The 13,147-nt window shown below is 46.5% G+C and overlaps 1 protein-coding gene across 1 annotated transcript in view; it reads left to right on the top strand.

Moving 5' to 3' along the window:
* Positions 1-700: 700 nt before the first annotated feature.
* LOC121871568 overlaps positions 701-13,147 on the top strand; it is a 28,687-nt gene continuing 16,240 nt past the window's right edge. Inside the window, exons 1-3 of the mRNA XM_042374005.1 lie at positions 701-818; positions 7,414-7,538; positions 12,780-12,874. Of these exons, the coding sequence (XP_042229939.1) occupies positions 713-818; positions 7,414-7,538; positions 12,780-12,874 (326 nt within the window). The 5' untranslated portion in view covers positions 701-712. The remainder of the gene's footprint in view (positions 819-7,413; positions 7,539-12,779; positions 12,875-13,147) is intronic.

Here is a 13,147-nt window from a genome sequence, read left to right as displayed (position 1 = left end):
GTGAACTAATTATATCTAAACGGATATTAATGTATGGGGAATATCACACACACACACACACACACACACACACACACACACACATTGTGTTGTGTCGGCTGAGTTATGACGTCTAACAAAAATAAAAACAGGAGCCAGACAGATGACCTAACAATGTCTATTCATGTTGAACCAGTTGGGAACGTGTACACTCTCTCTCTCTCCCCCCCCCCCCTCTCTCTCTCCATTTATAATGTATGTATGTATGTATGTATCTATCTATCTATCTATCTATCTATCTATCTATCTATCTATTTATCTATCTATCTATCTATCTCTACTGTACATAGGAGAAAATATCGTGTTTGCTGATATTATTTGGGCCCACCATCAACGTCATCCCACTCGCCCTAGTCACCCCATCACCCCTCTCATCCCACTCACACCACTCAACCTACTCGCCCTTTTTCACTTTTGCTTGTCCCACTCATCCCTCTCACCCCACTCATCCCTCTCACGTCACTCAACCCTCTCACCCTTTAATCCCTCTTATCCCATTCATTCCTCCCTCAATCCTCCCTTTAAGCATTCGTCCCTCTAATACCTCTCACCCCACTCATCCCTTTAATCCCATTCACCCCCTCTAATCTTTCCCGCCCCACTCATCCCTCTCCACCCCTCACCCCACTCATCCCACTCTCTCTCTCCACCAACAGACACGGACGACAGCGACATGGAGGGGACACTCTCCAACATCTCCCGGCAGGTGATGAGGCCGCCAGGGTGCTCCGGCAAGGCCAAGCGAGGACACCTGTGTTTTGATGCCTCCTTTGAGACAGGTGAGAGACAGGGTGAGAGACAGGTGAGAGACAGGTGAGAGACGGAGTGAGCAGACAAAATACTAAATTCCTCGGAGTTATTGTTGATGAGAAACTTAACTGGAGAAACCACAAACAAGCCATTCACAGTAAAGTCAATAAACAGTGCGGTACCATGTATCACACCCGACAGTCACTCACTCTCACAGAAATGAAAGAAATCTATCATGATCTTGTTTACCAACACTTGATACACTGTCACACACTATGTGGGCCTGGCTCTTCAAAAACACAATGTCTGGTTACTGCACAAAAGAGAGTTGTACGGACAATGACCTACTTGAAAAAAAAATAGATCACGCAAAGGAAAAATTTGCTAAATTAAAAATTTTAAAATTCGAAGATATTAACACCTACTGCTGTGCCTCTTTGTTTACAAATCTATCAATCACTTGCTTGACAATAATTATTTCCAGTTTTGGAATAATCAAAGATACAACTAGGGCACCCAAGACTACTAAGACCCCCACCCCCCCATGCGCTCCTCTCAGTCCCAGACCTCCAAAAAATGTCACGGTATTGAAACAACTTACCCCCACCATCAGCAAAGACTACGCTCCCTTCCTTTAAATCATCTCTTAAAAAATATCTATTGTCTAAGTATTAATATTTATTGTAACACCTCCTATATTTACAGTACCTTCTTTTATTGTACCATCAAAACCGTTTTGTCTGAAATTATCATGTAAATAGATAATAAATTACCATTGCAATAAACACATTTGCCAACTAGACATAATCCTGACAGCTCTGTCCTCTTGTTCAACCTTATTACTGTACGACCCAGGTTGTACTGCTCCCCATCATACTTATGTTTTTCAATTCTACTGTAAATAAAATAAATAAATATTGAAGTGATAACCGTGGTAACATTATGAGATGTTCTTTTTACCACCATGCTATTGTACTATTCCAGGTGTTACTAAATGTTACACAATACTTCCTTGAGATAAATGTATAGTATATATCAGGTGCCTACAGGAGAGCTCATGTTCTCAACTGGCTCAGCCATGTTAATATTGTTATTGTTATCCACTCTGTATCTGTGTTTTTCTGGCTAAATAAACTGTTTCAATTCAAGTCAAGATAAGTAGGGTGAGAGAGGACACCTGTGTTTTGATGCCTCCTTTGAGACAGGTGAGAGACGGAGTGAGAGACAGGTGAGAGATAAGTAGGGTGAGAGAGGACACCTGTGTTTTGATGCCTCCTTTGAGACAGATGAGAGACGGAGTGCGAGATGGTGAAGATAAGTAGGGTGAGAGAGGACACCTGTGTTTTGATGCCTCCTTTGAGACAGGTGAGGACGGGTGAGAGACAGGTGAGAGATAAGTAGGGTAGAGAGGACACCTGTGTTTTGATGCCTCCTTTGAGACAGGTGAGAGACGGAGTGAGACAGGTGAGAGATAAGTAGGGTGAGAGAGGACACCTGTGTTTTGATGCCTCCTTTGAGACAGATGAGAGACGGAGGGAGAGATAGGTGAGAGATAGGTAGGGGTGAGAGAGGACACCTGTGTTTGATGCCTCCTTTGAGACAGGTGAGAGACGGAGTGAGACAGGTGAGAGATAAGTAGGGTGAGAGAGAGGACACCTGTGTTTTGATGCCTCCTTTGAGACAGGTGAGAGACGGGAGAGAGAGACAGGTGAGAGATGGGTTGAGAAAAGAGAGAAGCAGGAGACGGAAAGATTGAGAAGAGGAAAGAAGGCCCCTTCTAAAAATACCAACACAGGCCATAAGACCCACAAGTTCCTCCTGCCGGTGATATTAGGGGAGGTGCTGGGGGTTGAGGGGAGGGTTGAGGAAGGTGAGCGGAGATGAGGAGGTGAGGTGATGGAGGTGAAGGGAGGGAGAGGTAGGGGTGGTGAGGGGGATGTGTCGGGTGAAAGGAGGTAGGGGTGAGGTGTGGATTGAGGAGGGTGAGAGGTGTGGGTAGATGTGGAGTGAGGAAGTGTGGAGTGAAGGAGGTGAGGGAGGATAGTAGGTGAGGAATGGTGAGAGAGTGAGGGAAGAAGAAAAGAGGAATGAGGGAGGGTGAGAGAGGGAGGGGGGGGGACAGCTGGGTCACCTCCCGTAATTAGGTTGTAAGTTTATAATCCAGGACCAACATGAACACAGACACCATACTTGTTTACCTAATGTGTCCTGCCTCACGCTGCATGATACACGTCTTCCTCCTCCTCCTCCTCCTCCTCCCTCCTCCTCCTCCTCCTCCTCTCTCTCCTGTTTCCTTCTTCAACTCCTTCTCTTTCAATCTTTTCTTTTTCTTCCACCTCTCTATCTCCTTCTTTCAAGAGTCACAGATAAGGGACTTAGGTCGGCAGGGATACTCAAACAGACAGGGACTGGAGCAGACAGGCAGGGGGACTCATGGGGACTGAGGCAGGCAGGGTTACTCATCAGTATGCTGGTGCAGGGTGTGGCCGCCACCTCCTGCATATTCTCAGCCGGTAAATTATCACATCGTAAGTCAGCCGCCGATTTATGAGCAAAGTTCAGATCCCGTGATTCCAACTCTTTCCTGAAGTTATGGTCCAAACGAGAGTTGAACCATATATACCTTCTCTCTCTCTCTCTCTCTCTCTCTCTCTCTCTCTCTCTCTCTCTCTCTCACACACACACACACTAGGGGTGATGTACCCTCGCCAGCTCCAGTGTGTCAGGTTCATCACGGCACGACGATCCTCATGGGACACTCTCCCTCTAGGTCCCCAGACTTCCATGCTCCCCGTCAGGCCTCCACCTTCCCAGAGCCCCCAGGCAGGCCCATACCCTTCCCAGAGCCCCCAGACAGGCCCCTACCTCCCCAGAGCCCCAGCTATCTTCTTCCAGGGGCGTATTCTGGTAGCCTGCAGGTCCTCCACCACACACATGACTCCAGGGGAGGAGGCTGTAGCCAGGGTCCTTCATGCTACTCCACCATAGGTGTTATTAGTGTATGTGGGGTGTGATAGAGTAGGTGTGGTACATGGTGTGTGGTAGGTGGCAGGTATGGTGGGTGTGGTGGTGTGTGGTGGGTGGCGAGGTATGGTGGGTGGTACATGTGGTGTGGTGGCGGGTATGGTGGGTGTGGTACATGGTGTGTGGTAGGTGGTATGGTGGGTGTGGTACATGGTGTGTGGTGGGTGCGTGGTGGGTGTGGTACATGGTGTGTGGTGGGTGGCGATATGGTGGGTGTGTGGGTATGGTGGGTGTGGTGGGTACATGGTGTGTGGTGGTGTGGGAGTATGGTAGGTGTGGTTATGGTGTGTGGTGGGTGGAGGTATGGTAGGTGTGGTGCATGGTGTGTGGTGGTCGTGGGAGGTATGGTAGGTGTAGTACATGGTGTGTGGTAGTCGTGGGAAGTATGGTAGGTGTGGTACATGTGTGTGGTAGTCTGGGAGTATGGTAGGTGTGGTACATGGTGTGTGGTAGTCGTGGGGTATGGTGGGTGTGGTACATGGTGTTGGTAGTGGGGAGATATGGTGGGTGTTGGTTGGTATCGTGGGAGATGTGGGTGTGGTACATGGTGTGTAGTAGTCGTGGGAGGTATGGTAGGTGTGGTACATGGTTTGTGGTAGTCGGGAGAGTATGGTAGGTGTGAATTCATAGTTAGTAGTCGTGGGAGGTATGGTAGGTGTGTATATATTGTGTGTGTAGTCGTGGGGTATGGTGGGTTGTGGTACATGGTGTGTGTGGTCGTGGGAGGTATGGTAGGTGTGGTACATGGTGTGTGGTAGTCGTGGGAGTATGGTAGGTGTGGTACATGGTTGTGTGTGGTAGTCGTGGGAGGTATGGTAGGTGTGGTACATGGTGTGTGGTAGTCGTGGGAGGTATAGTAGGTGTTACATTGGTATTAGTGGTAGTCGTGGGAGGTATGGTGGGTGTGGTACATGGTGTGTGGTAGTCGTGGGAGGTATGGTAGGTGTGGTACATGGTGTGTGGTAGTCGTGGGAGGTATGGTAGGTGTGGTACATGGTGTGTGGTAGTCGTGGGAGGTATGGTAGGTGTGGTACATGGTGTGTGGTAGTCGTGGGAGGTATGGTAGGTGTGGTACATGGTGTGTGGTAGTCGTGGGAGGTATGGTAGGTGTGGTACATGGTGTGTGGTAGGTGGCGAGGTATCCCCCCAAGGCGGCCTCACCATACATCACTCGGGTGTGCTCCTCCACGCCGCTCATTCCCTGCGTCAGCTCAGGACAATTTGGTGTCGTAATCTAATGGAGATCCTCACAATTGTGACCTGACGGCCGCCATTTCGCACAAGTTAAACGCAATTACAAAATTACATTTCGGCTCGGGCTTCCGTTATTGTTAAACTGGATTATAGGTCTGAAATTCTGTTGGACTTTTCGTGTCGTTCATGTTAGTAAAAAAACAGATGCCAACATTTTTATTCCGGTGGTCGTGGGTACATCAAAACACAGCCGGCGTGAAGGTGTTATGTTTGGTGAGGTGCACGTGTATGGGGAGAAGGTTGTTGATTGGTCTGTACGATTGTTCCGTCCACTGATGTACAGAAGGTGGGTCTCAGGTAGTTAAGATGATATGAGTAACACCTGACACGCCCGCCAGGTGGCTATACAGGTAGACTATGTGGGGAGCGTTAAGTGACCTGAAGTAGGAGGTATGAGGTAAAAATAGAATATACTTCAGGTATGTCTTCATTCAGTAACTTCAAAGTCATCACAACACACAACCCACAACACAGTGTTCCAGTACGCGTAGAATACTTAACAACATCACATACTGAAACACAGTGACAGAGGCAAGGTTTCAGAGGCTGTAGAGTCACACCACAAAAGTCCTGTTGCCTCACCTCCTGAACCACGAACCCGGAGATTCAGACTCGTGAATCCGAAGCATTTATGGACAGAATAATCAGTGTCTACGGCTTCGGGTTCACGAGTCTGAACCTGGGTGACTGTACACACACACACACACACACACAGTTCACAACACGAGTAGTCAGGCGTAGGATTGGCCTCACTAACATATGTGTCATCAAGGCGAGAATAAGTTGACAAGACACCATTACCATCTACAGTATATCTAAGTCTCTCTTTACCACCTAATGTTTACCGACACAATACTTGTCACACACTACCACAACATTGTACCAGTGTCTTAGTCTGATGTTGTATTACGTATTAGAACAGTAAATGGTCATAGGAGTGTTGTTAAGAGAGTTCCCAGTTGACAGTTAGTAGGTGTGTGTGTGTGTGGTCGTTCGTCTTGGTGATCAGAGAGACACTATTGTAATCTCTCCCCGTGTCTCTCTCTCCCCATCACAATGTTTATCTCCTGCCTAACTCTCCCTCCCTGCTGTCTCTACCCTTAATTGTCTCTTGCTTGCTTGCTTCTGTGTGTTTGTATGCATTTGCGTGCGTGTGTGTGTGTGTGTGTGTGTGTGTGTGTGTGTGTGTGTGTGTGTGTGTGTGTGTGTGTGTACACGCACACGTGTGTGTGTGTGTGTGTGACGTGTGTGTGTGTGTGTGTGTGTGTGTATGTATTTTTCTCTCCTCTAATCAAAATGTACATGTCGAATCACATCAACACATCCAATCACTCAAGACTAGTGATTCACAGTCGCCCAATCCTCTAATCATCGGGCTTAACAACCAAGTCACAACCCCAACCTCTAATCCACGGGGCTCCTAATCCCTGAGCCTTCCAATCATGGTTTACAATCAGTGGACCTTCGACTTTTCCTCAACTCCCATCTTTCATTTCATTCTTTCATTCAATCCTTTCATTCTTCTTTCTTCTTCTTCGATCTCAAATTCTTTCCCTCATCTCTAGTTTTCATTCTTTTAATTATTTTTTCGCCTTTTTTCAGTCATCGGAATTAAGTAACTCTCTCTCTTGTGCTCCTACACCCTTGGCTCGACCTTCAAACTTGGTATGTGGGGAGATGCATACCCTTAATGGTTCAAAGGGGTTAAGGGGGTGTGACAATAATAAGGAGTTATATCTAAGGGGGGGGGGAGGGGGTGAAAATTAAGTCATACGCCCGCCAGTAGTTATCAGATGGACGACTCCACAATCTCACTCGACCCAAACTATCGTACTGCAAAAGTGATTATTTATCTGATTAGCGAATTTTTAGTAATAATAATCCTATTCTAATCCTGGTCAGGGGGTCATCGATTAGCCTGTTTCAGACTGATTCATCTAACAATCCTTAATTTTTTCGGTGTTTAGGTCTAATTTTACAATCTTACCCTCCTTTAATGCCCTCTTGTTTACCTCCTAGTACCCAGTCCTAACTAGGATTGTAAGTCACAATCATCTCAATGCTCTAATCATTAGCTCTCCCTATTATTGTAATCTCTAATCTGTAATCAAGATCCTTACTCAATAATTAATCTAGTGAAGATAGGATACCAATTATTACAGTGCTCAATACTCCCTGTGCTCAATACTACTTGTCGTGCTCAATTGTTACCTATGGTGCTCAATTACTACTTGTGCTCAATACCACCTTTACTCAGTATTACCTGTGGTGCTCATTACCTGTGCGCAATACTCACATTTCCAGGTCCAGGTATGACTCAGGTAAACCCCAGGTCACTCTCCACAGGTAACCTTGGCCGGATAGACTTTGCGGCCGAGTACGACTACGACCTGTTCATACGACCTGACACCTGTAACCCGCGCTGCAGACTCTGGTTCAACTTCACCGTCGATAATGCCAAGGCTGACCAGGTGAGGGTATGACAGGTGAGGATATGACAGGTGAGGGTATGACAGGTGAGGGTATGACAGGTGAGGATATGACAGGTGAGGGTATGACAGGTGAGGATATGACAGGTGAGGGTATGACAGGTGAGGATATGACAGGTGAGAGTATGACAGGTGAGGACATGACAGGTGAGGGTATGACAGGTGAGGATATGACAGGTGAGGGTATGAGAGAATATGACAGGTGAGGATATAACCAGGTGACCATTTACTGACAGATCTGGGGGTTAGGCAATACGGTACATGTACGATTGACTAAGAGGCGAGAATCTCATAATCTTTTCATGGTAGTTTCAGCTTTAGTTGCATAGCATTATCATCACGCATGAGGCAACACGGTGTACGAGAGGTGCCGGAGGGGTGAGAATCTCGTGAATATATAATGACACACTCAACTCTGTGGGTTGGTGGTAATTACTGGATATAATTAAGACCAATCTGGACCCTCGGGACTCACCACTAATAAATAGATGTAATGCTAGAGTGTGTGTGTTGAAGGTAAGGATCACCTGAAGATTAACCACCCTACCCTAACCTAACCTAACCTAACCTAATCCCCAGGTAACAGTAAGGTGTTAAATCCTCAGGTGAAATAAGTTAGGGGGATAAAAGTTCAGGTGGTTAAAATCTTATTATTTCAACTCCTGTACAGTCACCTTAAACATGTTCACTCGCCTGCACTTACACCTGGTACCGTGGCTGGCACATTTTGTGAGATGTGGCAACACTGTGGAATGATTATCTAGCTTCTACTATTGCCAGACTTCTTAGGGCCATTCTGAGACATGTACTGTAAACAAACACAGACTTGCCACATCTCACAAAATGTGCCAACCACTGTACCAGGTGTAAGTGTAGGCGACTGTACATATACCTACACAGATACACATACATGTTCTTAAAAACACACATCCCTCACACACGAAATGGTTTCATCAGTGAGGTCAGACGAGGCGGAGTAATTATTGTCTTAGAAAGCATGTTACTAGTTGAGTATGTTTGAGGGTCTGACAACACGACACAACACCACACACCACACAACACCACACAACACACTACTAATAAATATTACCACTATTATTAACATTGCAACACCACACACCACAACACTGTATTACCTACAACACAACACAACATGCCTAGCTGTCAACACCACACAGCACAACACCACACCACACAACACACACACCACACAACACCACACAGCACAACAGGATAGATAAATAAAATGATACAACAGACAGACGATAAATAATGATAAATAAGAATAATGAAAGAATAGACTTCACACCTCCTTTCTCTCCCTCCTCCCCTCCTCCTCCTCCTCCCCCTCCTCCTTCCACTATTCCTCCCTCCTCCTCCTCCACCTCCTCCTCCTTCTTCATTCTCCCCCCCCATCTACCTTCTGTCTCTTCCCCCCATTCCTGCCTTCCGTCATCCTCTTCCTACACCCCTCCTCCTTCTTCTTCCTCCTTCCATCATTCTTACCTTCTCCTCCTCCTCCTCTTTCCCTTCATCCTCCAACCTTCTGATATCTCCTCCTCATCCCTCCTCCTCCTCTCGCCTCCTCCGTTCTTTCTTGTCCTCCTCCTCCTCCTCCTCTGTCCCACACCGCCGTATCTCCCACAATAAGTTAGCGCCCCGCGGCCTGGGTGGGGAGAGGAGAGAAGGGGAGGGGAGGGGGATGAAGGAGAAGGGGAGGGGGGTGAGGGAGACATAACTCAGGTATATATCTTAACCAGGTGAGCTATGTAGTCTGGGGAGCTTCATATTTATCGCACACAACGCGCCGGAGCTAAAAAAAAAGGGTGTAGAGAAAATCCACTCGTTTCCGGGCATGGCGAGTGTTGATTGGTTGTCACCTTATTCCTCGTTATCCTTTGCTCTGATTGGGCCTAGTCCTCGGCCTTGCTTATTATCCTATGTTATGATTGGTCTTCACTTCAGAACAGGGAGTCTGATTGGTCCAAGGTCTTTATTCTGTGCTTTGGTTGGGCCTTGCTCCTTGGTCTTCCCTTGGGTTAGGTTAGGTTAGGTTAGGTTAGGTTAGGTTAGGTTAGGTTAGGTTAGGTTAGTGTTAGATTAGGTAAACTACAATCTCACCAATACCCCAATTATCTCTCACTAACCAGCCAATTATCCCTCACAGTTCCAATTTATCTCTCACCTATTTCCCTGTTACCTGTTACTTATTTCTCTATTATCTGTGTGTGTGTGTGTGTGTGTGTGTGCGTGTGTGTGTGTGTGTGTGTGTGTGTGTGTGTGTGTGTGTGTGTGTGTGTGTGTGTGTGTGTGTGTGTGTGTGTGTGTGTGTAACCCCACGAAGCCATCAATACCTGTCTCTCTATACAGGTGAATATCTTAGAAATATATATACCTGTGTGGGCAGCGTCCACATTGGTTTTCCTTCAAGTAACAACAAAATAAAACATATTAGTCCATTAAGATCAATAATACTATACAATTGGGGTGTACTGTGGGTTGGGTGTGTGGTGTTAGGGGTACTGTGGGCTGGGTGTGTGGTGTTGGGGAATTTTATGGGCATGGGTATGGTGTTGCCAGAATTTTGGTGGGCTAGGTGTGGTGTTGGGGTACTGTAGGCTGGGTGTGTGGTGTTGGGGTACTGTGGGCTGGGTGTGTGGTGTTGGGGTACTGTGGGCTGGGTGTGTGGTGTTGGGGTACTGTGGGCTGGGTGTGTGGTGTTGGGGTACTGTGGGCTGGGTGTGTGGTGTTGGGGTACTGTGGGATGGGTGTGTGGTGTTGGGGTACTGTGGGCTGGGTGTGTGGTGTTGGGGTACTGTGGGATGGGTGTGTGGTGTTGGGGTACTGTGGGCTGGGTGTGGTGTTGGGGTACTGTGGGCTGGGTGTGTGGTGTTGGGGTGTACTGTGGGCTGGGTGTGTGGTGTTGGGGTACTGTGGGCTGGTGTGTGGTGTTGGGGTACTGTGGGCTGGGTGTGTGGTGTTGGGGGTACTGTGGGCTGGGTGTGTGGTGTTGGGGTACTGTGGGCTGGGTGTGTGGTGTTGGGGTGTACTGTGGGCTGGGTGTGTGGTGTTGGGGTACTGTGGGCTGGGTGTGTGGTGTTGGGGTACTGTGGGCTGGGTGTGTGGTGTTGGGTGTACTGTGGGCTGGGTGTGTGTGTTGAGTCACTGCCAAAAAAAAAAGAAAAATAAATAAATAAAACAATCAAGGGGAAAAAAAATTACCTTACTTGAAAATTTCCAACATTGTCCATTGACCGTCATAGTCCATCTGTCCTGAGCCCAACCACCACTACACGCCCTCCATCAAGAACAGCTGTCAGGGGCCAAGCCTTTTATGTTTCAATCCCATTTTATAGAACATCTGCCTCCCAAAACTCACTTACGCTCCCCACTATCAACGTGTGTGGACCTACCTCACTATCTCTTTGTCTCTACCTATCTCTACCTTAATCTACCTATCTACCTCTCCCTACCTTACAGTTTTTCTCGACCATGTAACGTCCAACAGTTTATAACATCCTGGTTCGTATTTAAGTCTGCATTAGTGGTTTAAGTGGGAATAAACATAACAAGTATACTTATAATACGAGTGTTAAAAGTTCGTGATATACCGCCATTATACTCGTTATATGCGTCTCTTCAACTCATTATATGCGTATATTATCCTCCGTGTGTTATATTTGTTGTATAGTTGTGACGAGGAGGTGTAACACGGGTCAGGTGTAACACGGGCCAGGTGTAACACGGGTCAGGTGTAACACGGGCCAGGTGAAATACGGTCAGGTGTAATGCGTGTCAGGTGTAACATGGATCAGGTGTAACACGGGCCAGGTGTAATGCGTGTCAGGTGTAACATGGATCAGGTGTAACACGGGCCAGGTGTAACACGGGCCAGGTGTAACACGGGCCAGGTGTAACACGGGCCAGGTGTAACGGGTCAAGTGTAACACGGGTCAGGTGTAACACGGTCCTGGTGTAACACGGTCCTGGTGTAACATGGATCAGTTGTAACATGGACAGCAACGACTCGTGTGGAAGTGTGTGTGTGGACCATAGGTAAACATTGTGATAATTATGAGTAAAATAGGAGTAATTGGCGGGTCAAAGGAGACTTGATTACACGTTAATGACCATTGTTGTTTTGTGAGTGGCCCTTGAGGTGGCCCTTGAGGTGACCCTTGAGGTGGCCTCCAGGTGCTCCTCACATTATACAGTATTACACAGAGGGTGGTTGTGTATGTAATAATGCCAATATTTTTTGTTTTGACCGTTCTCGCCAAAACACCCAGCGTTTTGTACCCAAAACCGCCCAGTGCCGCCCACACAATGCCACAATGAGCGTTTCGTACCCAAAACCGCCCAGTGCCGCCCACACAATGCCACAATGAGCGCTTAGCCGTGCCTTGAATGGTGGCTTGTGGTTGGTTGTAGAGAATTAGTAACATACGTGTGTGTAACCAATTAGATTCTGTCTAACCTAACTTAGATTCCTAATTAACCTAACCTAAGCCTTAATAACACCTGTACGTTAATTAAAAAGGTGTAGCTACATACAGGTGTTGACATTGTTACTGTGTAAGTGTATGAACGTTGGTGTATTTCTCTATAATATGTGAGTAAGGTCAAGTTAACTATACATAAATTATACACACAGAAGCCCGTCGTTGAGCGCCCCAGCATAATTACACCATTTAACTCTATGATTACCACTACTTAAACTTTTACGGTGTTTTTTTTTTTTTTAGTTATTTTACACAAGATTAACTTTTGTTTTTTTTACAGTCCCCCGGAGGTTAGGTTAGGTTAGGTTAGGTTAGGTTAGGTTAGGTTAGGTTAGGTTAGGTTAGGTTAGGTTAGGTTTTTTACAGTCCCCGGAGGAAGGTTAGGTTAGGTTAGTGTTAGGTTAGGTTAGGATAGGTTTGGTTTTTTACAGTCCCTGGAGGAAGGTACAGTCTAGGTTACAGAGAACATGGTGAAGATTGCAGAAATGATTGAGTACAGAGTAGTGTGTGTGTAGACAGGTGCAAGGTGATGTATTTTTGCTGTACTTACACCTGTCATGTACTAATTACTTGTCATTAACACCTGACGTACACTAATTAACTATCATAAATACCTGTGATATATTAATTAACCTCTCATTAACATCTGCCATACACTAATTACCTGCCATTAACACCTGTGATGTACTAATTACCTGTCATTAACACCTGTACCCCCCAGCGTGCTATCTTCAACTTGGTCAACATACACAAGAGCCGTAACCTGTTCTGTGAAGGTCTCACTCCTCTCGTCCGCTCCACCTCCCGCCCCAGATGGTGAGTATGGTCTCTCTCTCTCTCTCTCTCTCTCTCTGTATGTTTCTTTATATTTCACTGTATCTGTCTGCCTGTCTCACTATTTTGTCTATGTATCTATCTGTTTATCTCTCATTATCTATCTATCTATCTATGCATTTATTTACCTGTTTATCTGAGTATCCATTTATCTTTAAGTCTTCGTATTTATATATTCAGTTGTCTGTCTCTCAGTATATAGGTGTTGCTTCAGTACTGGTAGATAGGTGTTGCTTCAGTACAGGTAGATAGGTG

The sequence above is a fragment of the Homarus americanus genome, unplaced genomic scaffold, assembly GCF_018991925.1.
Source record: "Homarus americanus isolate GMGI-L3 unplaced genomic scaffold, GMGI_Hamer_2.0 scaffold32229, whole genome shotgun sequence".
Lineage (NCBI taxonomy): Eukaryota > Metazoa > Arthropoda > Malacostraca > Decapoda > Nephropidae > Homarus > Homarus americanus.
Note: the sequence above shows the minus strand (reverse complement) of the source record. Positions and strands in the feature narration are given on the sequence as shown.